Source organism: Heptranchias perlo, chromosome 2, assembly GCF_035084215.1.
Source record: "Heptranchias perlo isolate sHepPer1 chromosome 2, sHepPer1.hap1, whole genome shotgun sequence".
Taxonomy (NCBI): Eukaryota; Metazoa; Chordata; class Chondrichthyes; order Hexanchiformes; family Hexanchidae; genus Heptranchias; species Heptranchias perlo.
The window spans coordinates 38,783,466-38,796,427 of NC_090326.1; the positions used below are offsets into that span (position 1 = coordinate 38,783,466).

General features: G+C 43.7%; 1 protein-coding gene across 7 annotated transcripts in view; it reads left to right on the top strand.

Annotated features, from left to right (window-relative positions):
- The window catches only part of mak (male germ cell-associated kinase), a 136,214-nt gene that overhangs the window by 82,928 nt on the left and 40,324 nt on the right, over positions 1 to 12,962 (top strand). For all 7 annotated transcript variants that reach the window (XR_010966607.1, XM_068001745.1, XM_068001747.1 and 4 more), the window contains exon 10: positions 300 to 487. Coding sequence is in view for 6 of the 7 variants with exons in the window: in XM_068001745.1 (XP_067857846.1) it covers positions 300 to 487 (188 nt within the window). In the remaining variant the exon portion in view is untranslated. The remainder of the gene's footprint in view (positions 1 to 299; positions 488 to 12,962) is intronic.

The following is a 12,962-nucleotide window of genomic DNA, read 5'->3' on the forward strand; positions in this document are numbered from 1 at the left end:
TTGGTAACTTGGGTTAACTGATACATTATATGCTATAAGATTTAATTCAGCATCAATAAAGACCCTGCTGCTTGTTTTGGATCTTGAGTCACTTAAAAATCAATTTTAAAAACTAGCACAGGAGTGGCTGCCAATAATATTTCCTCTCTTGTTTCTCTCAACGCAACAAAAATGACTAATTATCCAATGTTATGAGGTGGAAGTAGTGAATAATTGCTTCTGGGTATTAAAGTAACTTTTTTTTTCTTGTATGTATTGAAGATAACTTACTTTTTCTCCTTCCAAAAAATAAAATGCAGAAGCCAGCAAGAGGAAGTGAAAATAATGCTATGGGTTTCAAAAGTAGCAGACGACGCTGGGGTCAAACTGCACTGAAAACTATGGACAGTTGGGATGATTTTGATAATTCTGACTTTGGAGTGTCCTACTCAAAAAAGCCCAGTATGGTAGCAATGAAGGAGAATTCCAATGTAGATTCTCTTCAGAGGTAAGTCAATTAACATATCCTGTTTTTTCATTTTGAGTGATCAGCAGGGTTATTTTCTAAAATGTGTTACAACAATGTAGAAAAAGAGGCCATTTTTCAATGTTTCACTATGACTTTGTTTTAAGGCAGTGATGGATACTGATTTTTTTTATATAAATGATAATGTTATATGACAAGGTGTCATTAACTTTAAGGATCACGTAGTTCTGGTGAAGAGACATATCTGGTCCTGAAACCCAGCATCTACATATTTAACAAACAGGAACAATTCAAATTTGCGGATTCAGGTTCCAGTCTCACGGTTGGGCTACGGTATTTGAGTTGACTAGCAGTTGAGCTCTAATATTACTAACATTGTATATTTTATTTGGTTTTGAACCACAAAGCTCTTTATGGGGTTTACTAGGAATACCCACTCAGGTGCACACTGACATAATGAGACTATTTAATATTCTATAATTGACTGGGCACAATTGAAACAGATTGGCTCCCTAGTCAGCCTACTCTCCAATGTAGTGAGAAATCAGCATTCCTCCTCTGCCTTGTATTTGGATGTAGCCATTCAGAACTTTCTTCAGTCACCTGAAGGCCTTTTTGCAGGATTGTGGTGCCAGCATCCACTTCTCATCCGGATGAGATAGCTCCTGATCTAGAGACCTATTTTGTTAAGCCTCTTCAATGGACAGGTCTTCAGACAATTGTCTAAAATCTGCAGATAGAAATGGGTCATGCAATCTATCATAGTATCATATGAGGTACAGTACAGGAGGAGGCCATTCGGCCATTGTGCCTGTGCCGGCTCTTTGAAAGAGCTGTCCAATTAATCCCATTCCCCTGCTCTTTCCCCATAGCCCTGTAAATTTTTTCCCTTCAAGTATTTATCTCGTTCCCGTTTGGAAGTTACTATTGAATCTGCTTCCATCACCTTTTCAGGCAGTGTATTCCAGATCATAACAACTCGCTGCATAAAAAAATGTTTCCTCATGTCGCCTCTGGCTCTTTGCCAGTCACCTTAAGTCTGTGTCCTCTGGTTACCGACCCTTCTGCCACTGGAAACAGTTGCTCCTTATTTACCATATCAAAACCCTTCACGATTTTGAACACCTCCATTAAATCTCCCCTTAACCTTCTTTGTTCTAATGAGAATAACCCAGCTTCTCCAGTCTCTCCACATAACTGAAATCCCTCATCCCTGGCACCATTCTAGTAAATCTCTTCTGCAACCTTCCTAAGGCCTTGACATCCTTCCTAAAGTGTGGTGCCCAGAATTGAACACAGTACTCCAGCTGAGGCCTAACCCATGTTTTATAAAGGTTTAGCATAACTTGCTTTTGTATTCTGTGCCTCTATTAATAAAGCCCAGGATCCCATATGCTTTTTTAACAGCCTTATCAACTTGTCCTGCACCTTCAAACATTTGTGTATGTGCACCCCCAGGTCTCTCTGTTCCTGTACCTCCTTTAAAATTGTACCATTTATTGCCTCTCCTCTTTCCTCCTACCAAAATGTATCACTTCACACTGCTCTGCGTTAAATTGCATCTGCTATGTGTCTACCTATTTCATCAGTCTGTCTATTTCCTCCTGAAGTCTGTTACTATCCTCCACATTGTTTACTACAATTCAGAGTTTCGTGTCATCTGCAAACTTTGACATTTACACCCAGGTCATTAATATATAGCAAAAAGAGCAGTGGTCTATGGTAAACATTAGAATGAATATAATTGTGTCAGCACTATTTATCTTGGGCACTTGTTGTTGGAGTGTTGTGCACAATAGTGGCAGCATTGCTAGCATGACAGATCCATTTATTTTTGTACCTAAAATCTAGTCATTTCATTCTACTGCCTCATAGTCACAGAATTATAGAAATTGCAAGAGAGAAGGAGGCAGATGTCCAAGCCGTGATGGTGTGTGACTTGGAGGGGAACTTGCTCCTGTTGCCCTTGTTCTTCTAGGTGGTGGAGGTCACGGGTTTGGGAGGTGCAGTCGAAGAAGCCTTGGCGAGTTGTTGCAGTACATGCTGCAGTCACAGTATGCCGGTGGCGGAGGTGGTGGATGGGCTACTGTTCAAGCAGGCTGCTTTGTCCTGGATGGTGTTGAGCTTCTTGAGTGTTCTTGCAGCTGCACCCATCCACTCTACTGGATAAAAAATTAACACGTCTGCTATTTCCTTATTATCCATTTTAGCCTCACCTGCATCTGTCATTAATGGGCCTACATTCCCCCTTATCACTCTTTCTCTTAAGATATTTATAAAATCTTTTACTGTTTGCTTTGATATCTTGCAAATTTTTGTTCATGATCCCTATTTGCAACTTTTACTTTCTTTGTATCCCATTGTTTTTTAAACTTCTTTACCCAGAGAGTGGTCAGAATGCAACTCGTTACCACATGGAGTGGTTGAGGCGAATAGTTTGGATGCATTTAAGAGGAAGCTAGATAAGTACATGAGGGAGAAAGGAATAGAAGGATATGTTGATAGGGTGAGATGAAGTAAAGTGGAAGGAGCATAAATACCGGTAGACCTGTTGGGCCGAAGGGCCTGTTTCTGTTTGGAAAATTCTATGTAAAGCTAATTCAGTGTGCTGGATTTCCACTTTTCCTTGCATTTGTGTAAGCCTTTTCTTTTAGCCTAATATTGTCTCTTACCTTGTTAGTCGACCATTGCAGCTTTTGCCTTTTAGGGGTATATACTGGTTTTGTAGTTAACCAAATACTTCTTTGAATACTGTCCACTGTTTATCTGTAGGTTTGCCCATTAACAGCTCAGCCCAGTTTATTTGGCCAAATTAATTCTCATTCCTTCGAAGTTTGCTTTACTTAAATTTAAAATCTTGATTTGTGACTCTTGCTTCTCCATCTCAAACCTAACATCAAATTCAATCTTATTATGGTCACTATTTGCAAGATGTTCCTTTACTGTTATCTCAACACTAAATCTAGCATGGCCTTATCCCTCGTCAGTTCTAAAACATACTGATCTAGAAATTCGGCCACGTAGCGCCCATTTCTTGGGCCCTAAGCGGCCTACTATGTCTCTAATATGGCGGGCAGGAAGCGCACGCACATGTGTAGCGCCTGCCATATTGGTACAGGAGGTCGCGCTGGCAGCAGGAGCGAACACTGGCAGCATTCTAAATGAAGAATAATATATTTAAATTAGGGTCCAGCACTACTTGCAGGACCTGTTTTTCATTTTGGATGCCCCAGCACATCACTCGACACATGCTGTTTTCGCACAGCACAATGTGGCGCTAACTGGCAGGAAGGCCCCCTCACCAACACTAAAGGCATCATGCGGTACTTACAGGTTAGTTGTTGGTTTAATATCTCTGGCTGGCTACTGCTTGACTTCTAGGCATTTTTTGTTGTGTTATATCACTTTGGAAAGTTCACTTTGTCTGCACAGAGAGGTTTTGCTGCTCATGTTCTGTTGTTGCTCTTTACCTTACAAATAGACTGGCTGCAGTCATGGGTGGTCTGGTAGGGCTGCCTTTGGGGCTGAAGGACAAGGAGGAGCAGCAAGGAAGACACCACAGAGCAGGAGAGCTGCCAGAAGAGGGAGGAGGAGGGCACTGAACAGGATGTCATATCCACAGAGTTGTCTTCAGGGAGCGCTTCTCCGACATCAACTTTACTGAGGAGCAATGTATGAGATGCCTTCGCTTCACCAAGGAGGTTGTCACCAAGCTATGTCGCCTGCTGCAGCCACAACTCCAGCCTCAAACCAGGGTATGGTCTGCATTCCCTGTGGCTGCCCAGGTTACCATCGCCCTTAACCTTTATGCCATGGGCTCCTTTCAAGCTGCAACAGGTTACATCAGCAACATCTCACAGTTTGCAGTAGACTGATGTATCAGGGAGGTCTCCAAGGCTCTGCACACCAGGAGAAACACCTGCATCTCCTTCCCTATTGACAGAGTGAAGCAGGACGAGAGAGCACTAGGTTTCGCACAGATGGCAGGCTTCCCCGTGGTGCAGGGTGCCATAGACTGCGCACATGTTGCCTTGCGTGCTCCCCATCACCAGCCCGGCATCTTTATCAATTGAAAGTGATTGCACTCCGTCAAAGTACTGTTTATTTGCAACTACAGGCAGCATATCATGCAGGTCTGTGCCCACTATCCCGTCAGCAGTCATGACTCTTTCATCCTGCGCCAGTCCTCTGTGCCGCCTTTATTCCAACCAGGCCGCCAAGTTACAGGTTGGCTATTGGGTGTCAAAGATTATCCCCTCCGGACATGGCTCATGACTCCAGTCAGGAACCCGGGCACATCAGCACAGCACAACTACGATGAGAGCCATGCTGCCACAAGGAACATCATTGAGCAGACAATCGGCGTGCTCCAGCTGTCTGGACCATTCCAGAGAAGTTTTACAATACAACCCTGAGATATCCAGATTTGTCATTGTCTGCTGCATACTGCACAACTTCACCATCATGAGCGACCAGCCCTTACCACCAAGCAATAAGTACAGGAGGAGGAGAGACAACGACCACTAGAACCCCTATCTGCCCAAGCTCTTTGAGACAAGCTTATCGAGGAGCGCTTCAACTAAGTCAACTCTCCCTTCCCCATTCACTAACAATCCCACAATTTCTACCAATCTTCTTACAACCATCCGATTGCCTTCCTTCACTCCAAACTTATTGGTCTTGCCGTCACTTCATTAAACACCAAATTCAGATCAAAAAAATAAATTTATCAAACAAATTATGTCAGCGTAAACAAACAAAATGACTAATCACCCTTGTGCAAGCCTTTAGTGCCTGTCTCGTGTACTCGTTTACCTATCTTGGTGCTCCTACATGGTGCGTCCCCTGTGGCTACAGCTTGGGTGGTGGAAGGCTGCTGAGCTTCCATTAAGGACTCTTCAGATGGCCTTGACGGATGGCCTAGAGGGCCCGGCTGCAGACTGCAGCATCTTGGCGTGGGCCAGAGCAGTCTGGGCCAGCTGGCTGAGCAGCACCAGCAAGGATGGACTATATGGCAGGGGAGCAAGCACACTGTTATCCTTAAGGAGGACAGCAGATACCTCTCCCTTGGAGCCAAGGCCATTCTCCTGGGGTGGCACTTCAATGCTCCTGGGGCTGTGCTGGAGAATGGAGTGCAGGAGTGATGTGATACCCTGGAAGCCCCTTTCAGTAAAGCCAAGATTGCAGCCCTATGAACTTCCATGGCAGCAGTATGTCATAAGAGGCTCCATCATGGTGGGTTCCACTGTGTTGATGAGCTGACCACTCGGTCCATGTTGGACAGAATGATGTCCATGCTCTACGCAAAATTTTGAGACAGTTTGGGGCTGGACTCCGCCATGCTCCATGACATTGTGTGCAAGCTCTCTGGCAGGTTACTCAGTACACCAAGCATTTCCCAGTGTATGTCCATGAGCCTTCTTCGGTAGCCTAGCTACCTGTAGCACCTCCACTAGAAGGAGAGTGTAATTATAGTATGATAAGTTTACATAGAAAGTTTGCATTATAAATGTGAACCTCGGAATTTTATAGTGGAAAAGTTGACCAGCAGTGCAAGCAGATTAAGATTTTTAATATATTACATAGAATTTACAGCACAGAAACAGGCCATTCGGCCCAACACGTCTGTGTCTGTGTTAATGCTCCACACAAGCCTCCTCCCATCTTGCCCTATCAACATATCCTTCTATTCCTTTCTCCCTCATATATTTATCTAGCTTCCCCTTAAATGCAGCTATGCTGTTCACCTCAAGCACTCCATGTGGTAGCACGTTCCACATTCTCACCTATCTCGGAGTAAAGAACTTTCTCCTAATTTCCTTATTGGATTTATTAGTGACTCTCTTATATTAATGGCCCTAGTTTTGGACTCCCCCACAAGTGGAAACACCTTCTCTACGTCTACCGTATCGAACTTCTTCATTATTTTAAAGACCTCTGTCAGGTCACCCCTCAGCCTTCTCTTTTTCTAGAGAATATAGCCCAGCCTGTTCAGTCTTTCCTGATTAGTTATTATTAACAAGCTGACTGCAATTATATTGGCTTTTGTGCACCAGTGTAGATTAAAGCCTGGTCTAAGTACGATTTCTAACTCCAGCAGTTACACATCTGTTTAATTTCACCCCAATATTTGGTTCAGTTATGTTTTCAATCCACCAGCATGATATACCATGTCAGAATTTGCAGATGGTTTTAACTGCCACCAAAATACAGCTTAAAGACGAGACTGCCATTTTCTGGTAGTAAGTTGGAGCTACATTTTTCATAAAGTGGAATATCCCCACCAGTTTTGGTGCTTGAATGCTAACTTCGTCACAGTAATAAGCTCAACCTGTGTCTTGCAAAAGACCATTGCCGGGAATTTCCTTGGAGTTTCTCCCATTCTGCCATTATTTTGGCGGAAGATCAGCGGAAACCCAAATTACATGCGTCAGTGGGGTTTCTGCCAAAGTTACGGTGATGGAGCTGGAGAAGCCTGAAGGAAGTTCCCGGCATGTGTACAATTTGGGCTGCGATGGAATCTCTTTGACAAAAGCTCCCTTAGGAAAGTAAAGAACCTGAGGTAAAACTTCCAAAATTCACCCTGACTTTTAGAAGTATGGCATCAACCTAAGCTTACATTCTACATTATTCAAAGCTAATTCTTGCATTCCAAGGATAAGATTCACACAGCGAGTGGTTAGGATCTGGAATGCACTGCATGAGGGAGTGGTGGAGGCAGATTCAATCATGGCCTTCAAAAGGGAACTGTATAAGTACTTGAAACAAAAAAATGTGCAGCGCTACGGGGATAGGGCGGGGGAGTCGGACTAGCTGGATTGCTCATGCAAAGAGCCGGCGCGGACTCGATGGGCCGAATGGCCTCCTTCCGTGCTGTAACCTTCTATGATTCTATAAGATTCCAACGGTCCCAATCAAACTAGTACACTTAAGAGTGTTGGCACTATTTTGCAACTGGGCTGATATGGGCTCAACCTAAATTCTGATTCCATGGAATGAAACAATATGAAATAGTATTCGCACCAAATCTTTTTTTGCTTTGACAAGAAATGCTCATCCATTGCGTACATGTTTCCTGTACCAATGTCCTTACTCACACTTTCCACATTATATCACATTTATGAGGTATAAGGAAAGTTTGTCCACCCTACTTTACCCTTCGGAGAAGAGGAGGGTAAGTACAGACTCAATAGAAGTGTTTAAGATTTTCAAAGATATGGAGAGTTTGGATCTAGGAAATATTTTCTGTCGGGCACCGGATTTGAAAACATGATGTTTAATGTTAAGGGTGTCAAAAGAAACTAGAAAATGTAGACAACTTATTTTCAGTAAGAGGTTAATAGAATTGTGGAGCAGGTCTGGTGGAAAGAAAACGAGAAATGAAGGAATTCCTGTCAGGAAATGGTCTATAGGGCTATTAGTTCCACAATCACAGTAAGAATACTGCTAGATGGTTTGGAAGGATAAGCCAGATGGAGCAACGGTCTTCTCCTGCCCAAAACATTACCGTTTGCCACTGCTAACTCCATCATCTATTTAATTTCTGTGGATCCCTTTGAATGCTATTAATCTCCCCTGTAAAATACTGCATTTCTTTATCATTGTCTTCGGTCCCTGCCACAAACTCTGTTCCCTAGCCACCAACTCCATTCCTCTCCCTCGCCACAGTCGGAGGCTGAACCAGACCGTTCGCAGTGTTGACATCCTATTTGACCCTGAGCTGAGCTTCCGACCCTATATCCTCTCCATCACCAAGACCGCCTACTTCCTCTGTCACCCGTCTACGCCCCTGCCTCAGCTCATCATCTGCTGAAATCCCCATGCATGCCTTTATTACCTCCTAGACACGACTATTCCAATGCTCTCCTGGCCAGCCTCCCACCTTGAACCCTCTGTAAACTTGAGCTCATCCAAAACTCTGCTGCTCGTATCCTAACTTGCACTAAGCCCCGTTCACCCATCATTCCTGTGCTCGCTGACCTACATTAGCTCCTGGTCCGGCAATGCCTCGATTTTAAAATTCTCATCCTTGTTTTCAAATCCCTCCATGGCCTCGCCCTTCCCTATCTCTGTTACCTCCTCCAGCCCTACAACCCTATAAGATCTCTGTGCTCCTCCAATTCTGGCCTCTTGTGCATCCAGCCTTCAGCTGTCTAGGCCCTAAGCTCTAGAATTCCCTCCCTAAACTTCTCTGCCTCTCTATCCTCCTTTAAGAAGCTCCTTAAAACCTACCTCTTTGACCAAGCTTTTGGTCACCTGTTCTAATATCTCCTTATGTGGCTCGGTGTCAAATTTTGTTTGATAACGCTCTTGAGAAGTGCTTTGGGACATTTTACGACATTAAAGGCGCTATATAAATGCAAGTTGTTGTTGTTAGACTGACTGTAATGAGTTTACAGTTCTCCAACTTATCTCAGTTCTTTTTGAATGTCTTGATTACATGAACAAACACACACACACACACACACACACACACACACACAGTATATTTATGGACATATTAATCAGAGCCTTCACTCTTGAGGTTTCCAGGATACGATCTGGTCCAGATCGCCTATAATTCCAAGGAACGCCTGGTTAACTGACCTCTGTGGGGGAAATTTTAGGTTTTGGTGCACTTGGCACAGAGCTTTGTGTTCCTGGAACACATATCAGGAATTCACGAGTGCACTTGATTCCTAGCTCCTCAATTTTTCATCAGTTGATTTCGGTGAACTCAACGATCTGCATCCTGACCCGTATTAAGCCCCATTCACCCATCACTGCATCCTCACTGACCTACACTGGCTACAAATTTAAAATCTTCATCCTCATCTCACTCCAGAAGTTTGAGCACATAATCCGGGCTGATGCTCCAGTTCAGTACTGAGGGTTTGCTGCACTGTCGGAGGTGCCGTCTATCAGATGAGACGTTAAACTGAGGCCCCCTCAGGTGGATGTGAAGGATCCCATAGCAAGATTCGAACAAGAGCAGGGGAGTTCTCCCAGTGTCCTGGCCAATATTTAACCCTCAACCATCTGGTCATTATCTCATTTCTGTTTGTGAGACCTTGCTGTGTGCAAGTTGGATGCTGTGTTTGCCTACATTATAACAATGATTGCACTTCAAAAGTACTTCGTTGGCTGTGAAACACTTCGGTGACATCCTGAGGACATGAAGGGTGCTATGTAAATGTAAGTTCTTTTTCTATTCACAAGAAGGGAGATGCTTAAAACTTCCCCTTAGACTTGTATTTATACAGCGCGTTCCACATCATAAGAACGTTTCAAAGTGCTTTACAGGTAATGAATTATTTTGAATGCTGCATTGTCAGATGTCTTTCAGTTTAGACTATAAACCAAGGTCCTGTGTATCTGCTCTGTGTATCTGTAGATGTAAAAGATTTCATGGAATCACTTGAAGAACAGGGAGTTCTTCCATTGTCCTGTATAACATTCTTCTCTCAGCCAACACCATAAAAACTGATTGACTGGTCTGCATTCATTTGTTGCTTGTGGGACCTTGTGCACAATTTGGCTACCACGTTTGCTAACATAATAATTGTAATGGGTCTACAGTTTTCCTAATGCAGCACTCTCTCAGTACTGCACTGAAGTGTCAGCCTACATTATGTGTTCAAGTCCTGGAATGGGACTTGAAACCACAACCTTCTGTCTCAGTGACAAAACTGCTATCACTGAACCAAAGTTATTTAATTCCTCTGGCTTTCTATCCATTATATTAAACGTGTAATAAATACTATGAAGGATTTAAATCTCTTTGCTTTGTTAGTTAGTCAGTGCTGATGTTTGTATCCCTTTTCCCGCTCACAGACAGCAAAAAAGACCCAATTCTGTAATGTTCCTACAGTGACACACAACTCACTGTTGAGTTATAGAATCATAGAAGTTTACAACATGGAAACAGGCCCTTCGGCCCAACATGTCCATGTCGCCCAGTTTATACCACTAAACTAGTCCCAATTGCCTGCACATGGCCCATATCCCTCAATACCCATCTTACCCATGTAACTGTCCAAATGCTTTTTAAAAGACAAAATTGTACCCGCCTCTACTACTGCCTCTGGCAGCTCGTTCCAGACACTCACCACCCTTTGAGTGAAAAAATTGCCCCTCTGGACCCTTTTGTATCTCTCCCCTCTCACCTGAAATCTGTGCCCCCTCGTTATAGACTCCCCTACCTTTGGGAAAAGATTTTGACCATCGACCTTATCTATGCCCCTCGTTATTTTATAGACTTCTATAAGATCACCCCTAAACCTCCTACTCTCCAGGGAAAAAAGTCTCAGTCTATCCAACCTCTCCCTATAAGTCAAACCATCAAGTCCCGGTAGCATCCTAGTAAATCTTTTCTGCACTCTTTCTAGTTTAATAATATCCTTTCTATAATAGGGTGACCAGAACTGTACACAGTATTCCAAGTGTGGCCTTACTAATGTCTTGTACAACTTCAACAAGACATCCCAACTCCTGTATTCAATGTTCTGACCAATGAAACCAAGCATGCTGAATGCCTTCTTCACCACCCTATCCACCTGTGACTCCACTTTCAAGGAGCTCTGAACCTGTACTCCCAGATCTCTTTGTTCTATAACTCTCTGCAACGCTCTACCATTAATGGAGTAGGTCCTGGCCCGATTCGATCTACCAAAATGCATCACCTCACATTTATCTAAATTAAACTCCATCTGCCATTCATCGGCCCACTGGCCCAATTTATCAAGATCGCGTTGCAATCCTAGATAACCTTCTTCACTGTCCACAATGCCACCAATCTTGGTGTCATCTGCAAACTTACTAACCATGCCTCCTAAATTCTCATCCAAATCATTAATATAAATAACAAATAACAGCGGACCAAGCACCAATCCCTGAGGCACACCGCTGGTCACAGGCCTCCAGTTTGAAAAACAACCCTCTACAACCACCCTCTGTCTTCTGTCGTCAATCCAATTTTGTATCCAATTGGCTACCTCACCTTGGATCCCGTGAGATTTAACCTTATGTAACAACCTACCATGTGATACCTTGTCAAAGGCTTTGCTAAAGTCCATGTAGACCACGTCTACTGCACAGCCCTCACTTATCTTCTTGGTTACCCCTTCAAAAAACTCAATCAACTTTGTGATACATGATTTTCCTCTCACAAAACCATGCTGACTGTTCCTAATCAGTCCCTGCCTCTCCAAATGCCCGTAGATCCTGTCTCTCAGAATACCCTCTAACAACTTACCCACTACAGATGTCAGGCTCACCGGCCTGTAGTTCCCAGGCTTTTCCCTGCCGCCCTTCTTAAACAAAGGCACAACATTTGCTACCCTCCAATCTTCAGGCACCTCACCTGTAGCTGTCGATGATTCAAATATCTCTGCTAGGGGACCCGCAATTTCCTCCCTAACCTCCCATAATGTCCTGGGATACATTTCATCAGGTCCCGGAGATTTATCTACCTTGATGCGCGTTAAGACTTCCAGCACCTCCCTCTCTGTAATATGTACACTCCTCAAGACATCACTGTTTATTTCCCCAAGTTCCCTAACATCCATGCCTTTCTCAACCGTAAATACCGATGTGAAATATTCATTTAGGATCTCACCCATCTCTTGTGGTTCCGCACATAGATGACCTTGTTGATCCTTAAGAGGCCCTACTCTCTCCCCAGTTACTCTTTTGCCCTTTATGTATTTGTAGAAGCTCTTTGGATTCACCTTTGCCTTATCTGCCAAAGCAATCTCATGTCCCCTTTTTGCCCTCCTGATTTCTCTCTTGACCCTACTCCAGCAATCACTATACTCTTCAAGGGATCCACTTGATCCCAGCTGCCTATGCATGTCATATGCCTCCTCCTTCTTTTTGACTAGGGCCTCAATCTCCCGAGTCATCCAAGGTTCCCTACTTCTACCAGCCTTGCCCTTCACTTTATAAGGAATGTGCTTACCCTGAACCCTGGTTAACACACTTTTGAAGGCCTCCCACTTACCAGACGTCCCTTTGCCTGCCAACAGACTCTCCCAATCAACTTCTGAAAGTTCCTGTCTAATACCATCAAAATTGGCCTTTCCCCAATTTAGAATTTTAACTTTTGGGCCAGACCTATCATTCTCCATAGCTATCTTAAAACTAATGGAATTATGATCACTGGTCCCAAAGTGATCCCTCACTAACACTTCTGTCACCTGCCCTTCCTTATTTCCCAAGAGGAGGTCAAGTTTTGCCCCCTCTCTAGTCGGGCCATCCACATACTGAATGAGAAATTCCTCCTGAACACACTCAACAAATTTCTCTCCATCCAAGCCCCTAATGCTATGGCTGTCCCAGTCAATGTTGGGAAAGTTAAAGTCCCTTACTATTACCACCCTATTTTTCTTGCAGCTGTCTGTAATCTCCTTACATATTTGCTCCTCAATTTCCCGTTGACTATTTGGGGTCTGTAGTACAATCCTATCAAAGTGATCTCTCCCTTCTTATTTTTCAGTTCTACCCATGTAGACTCAGT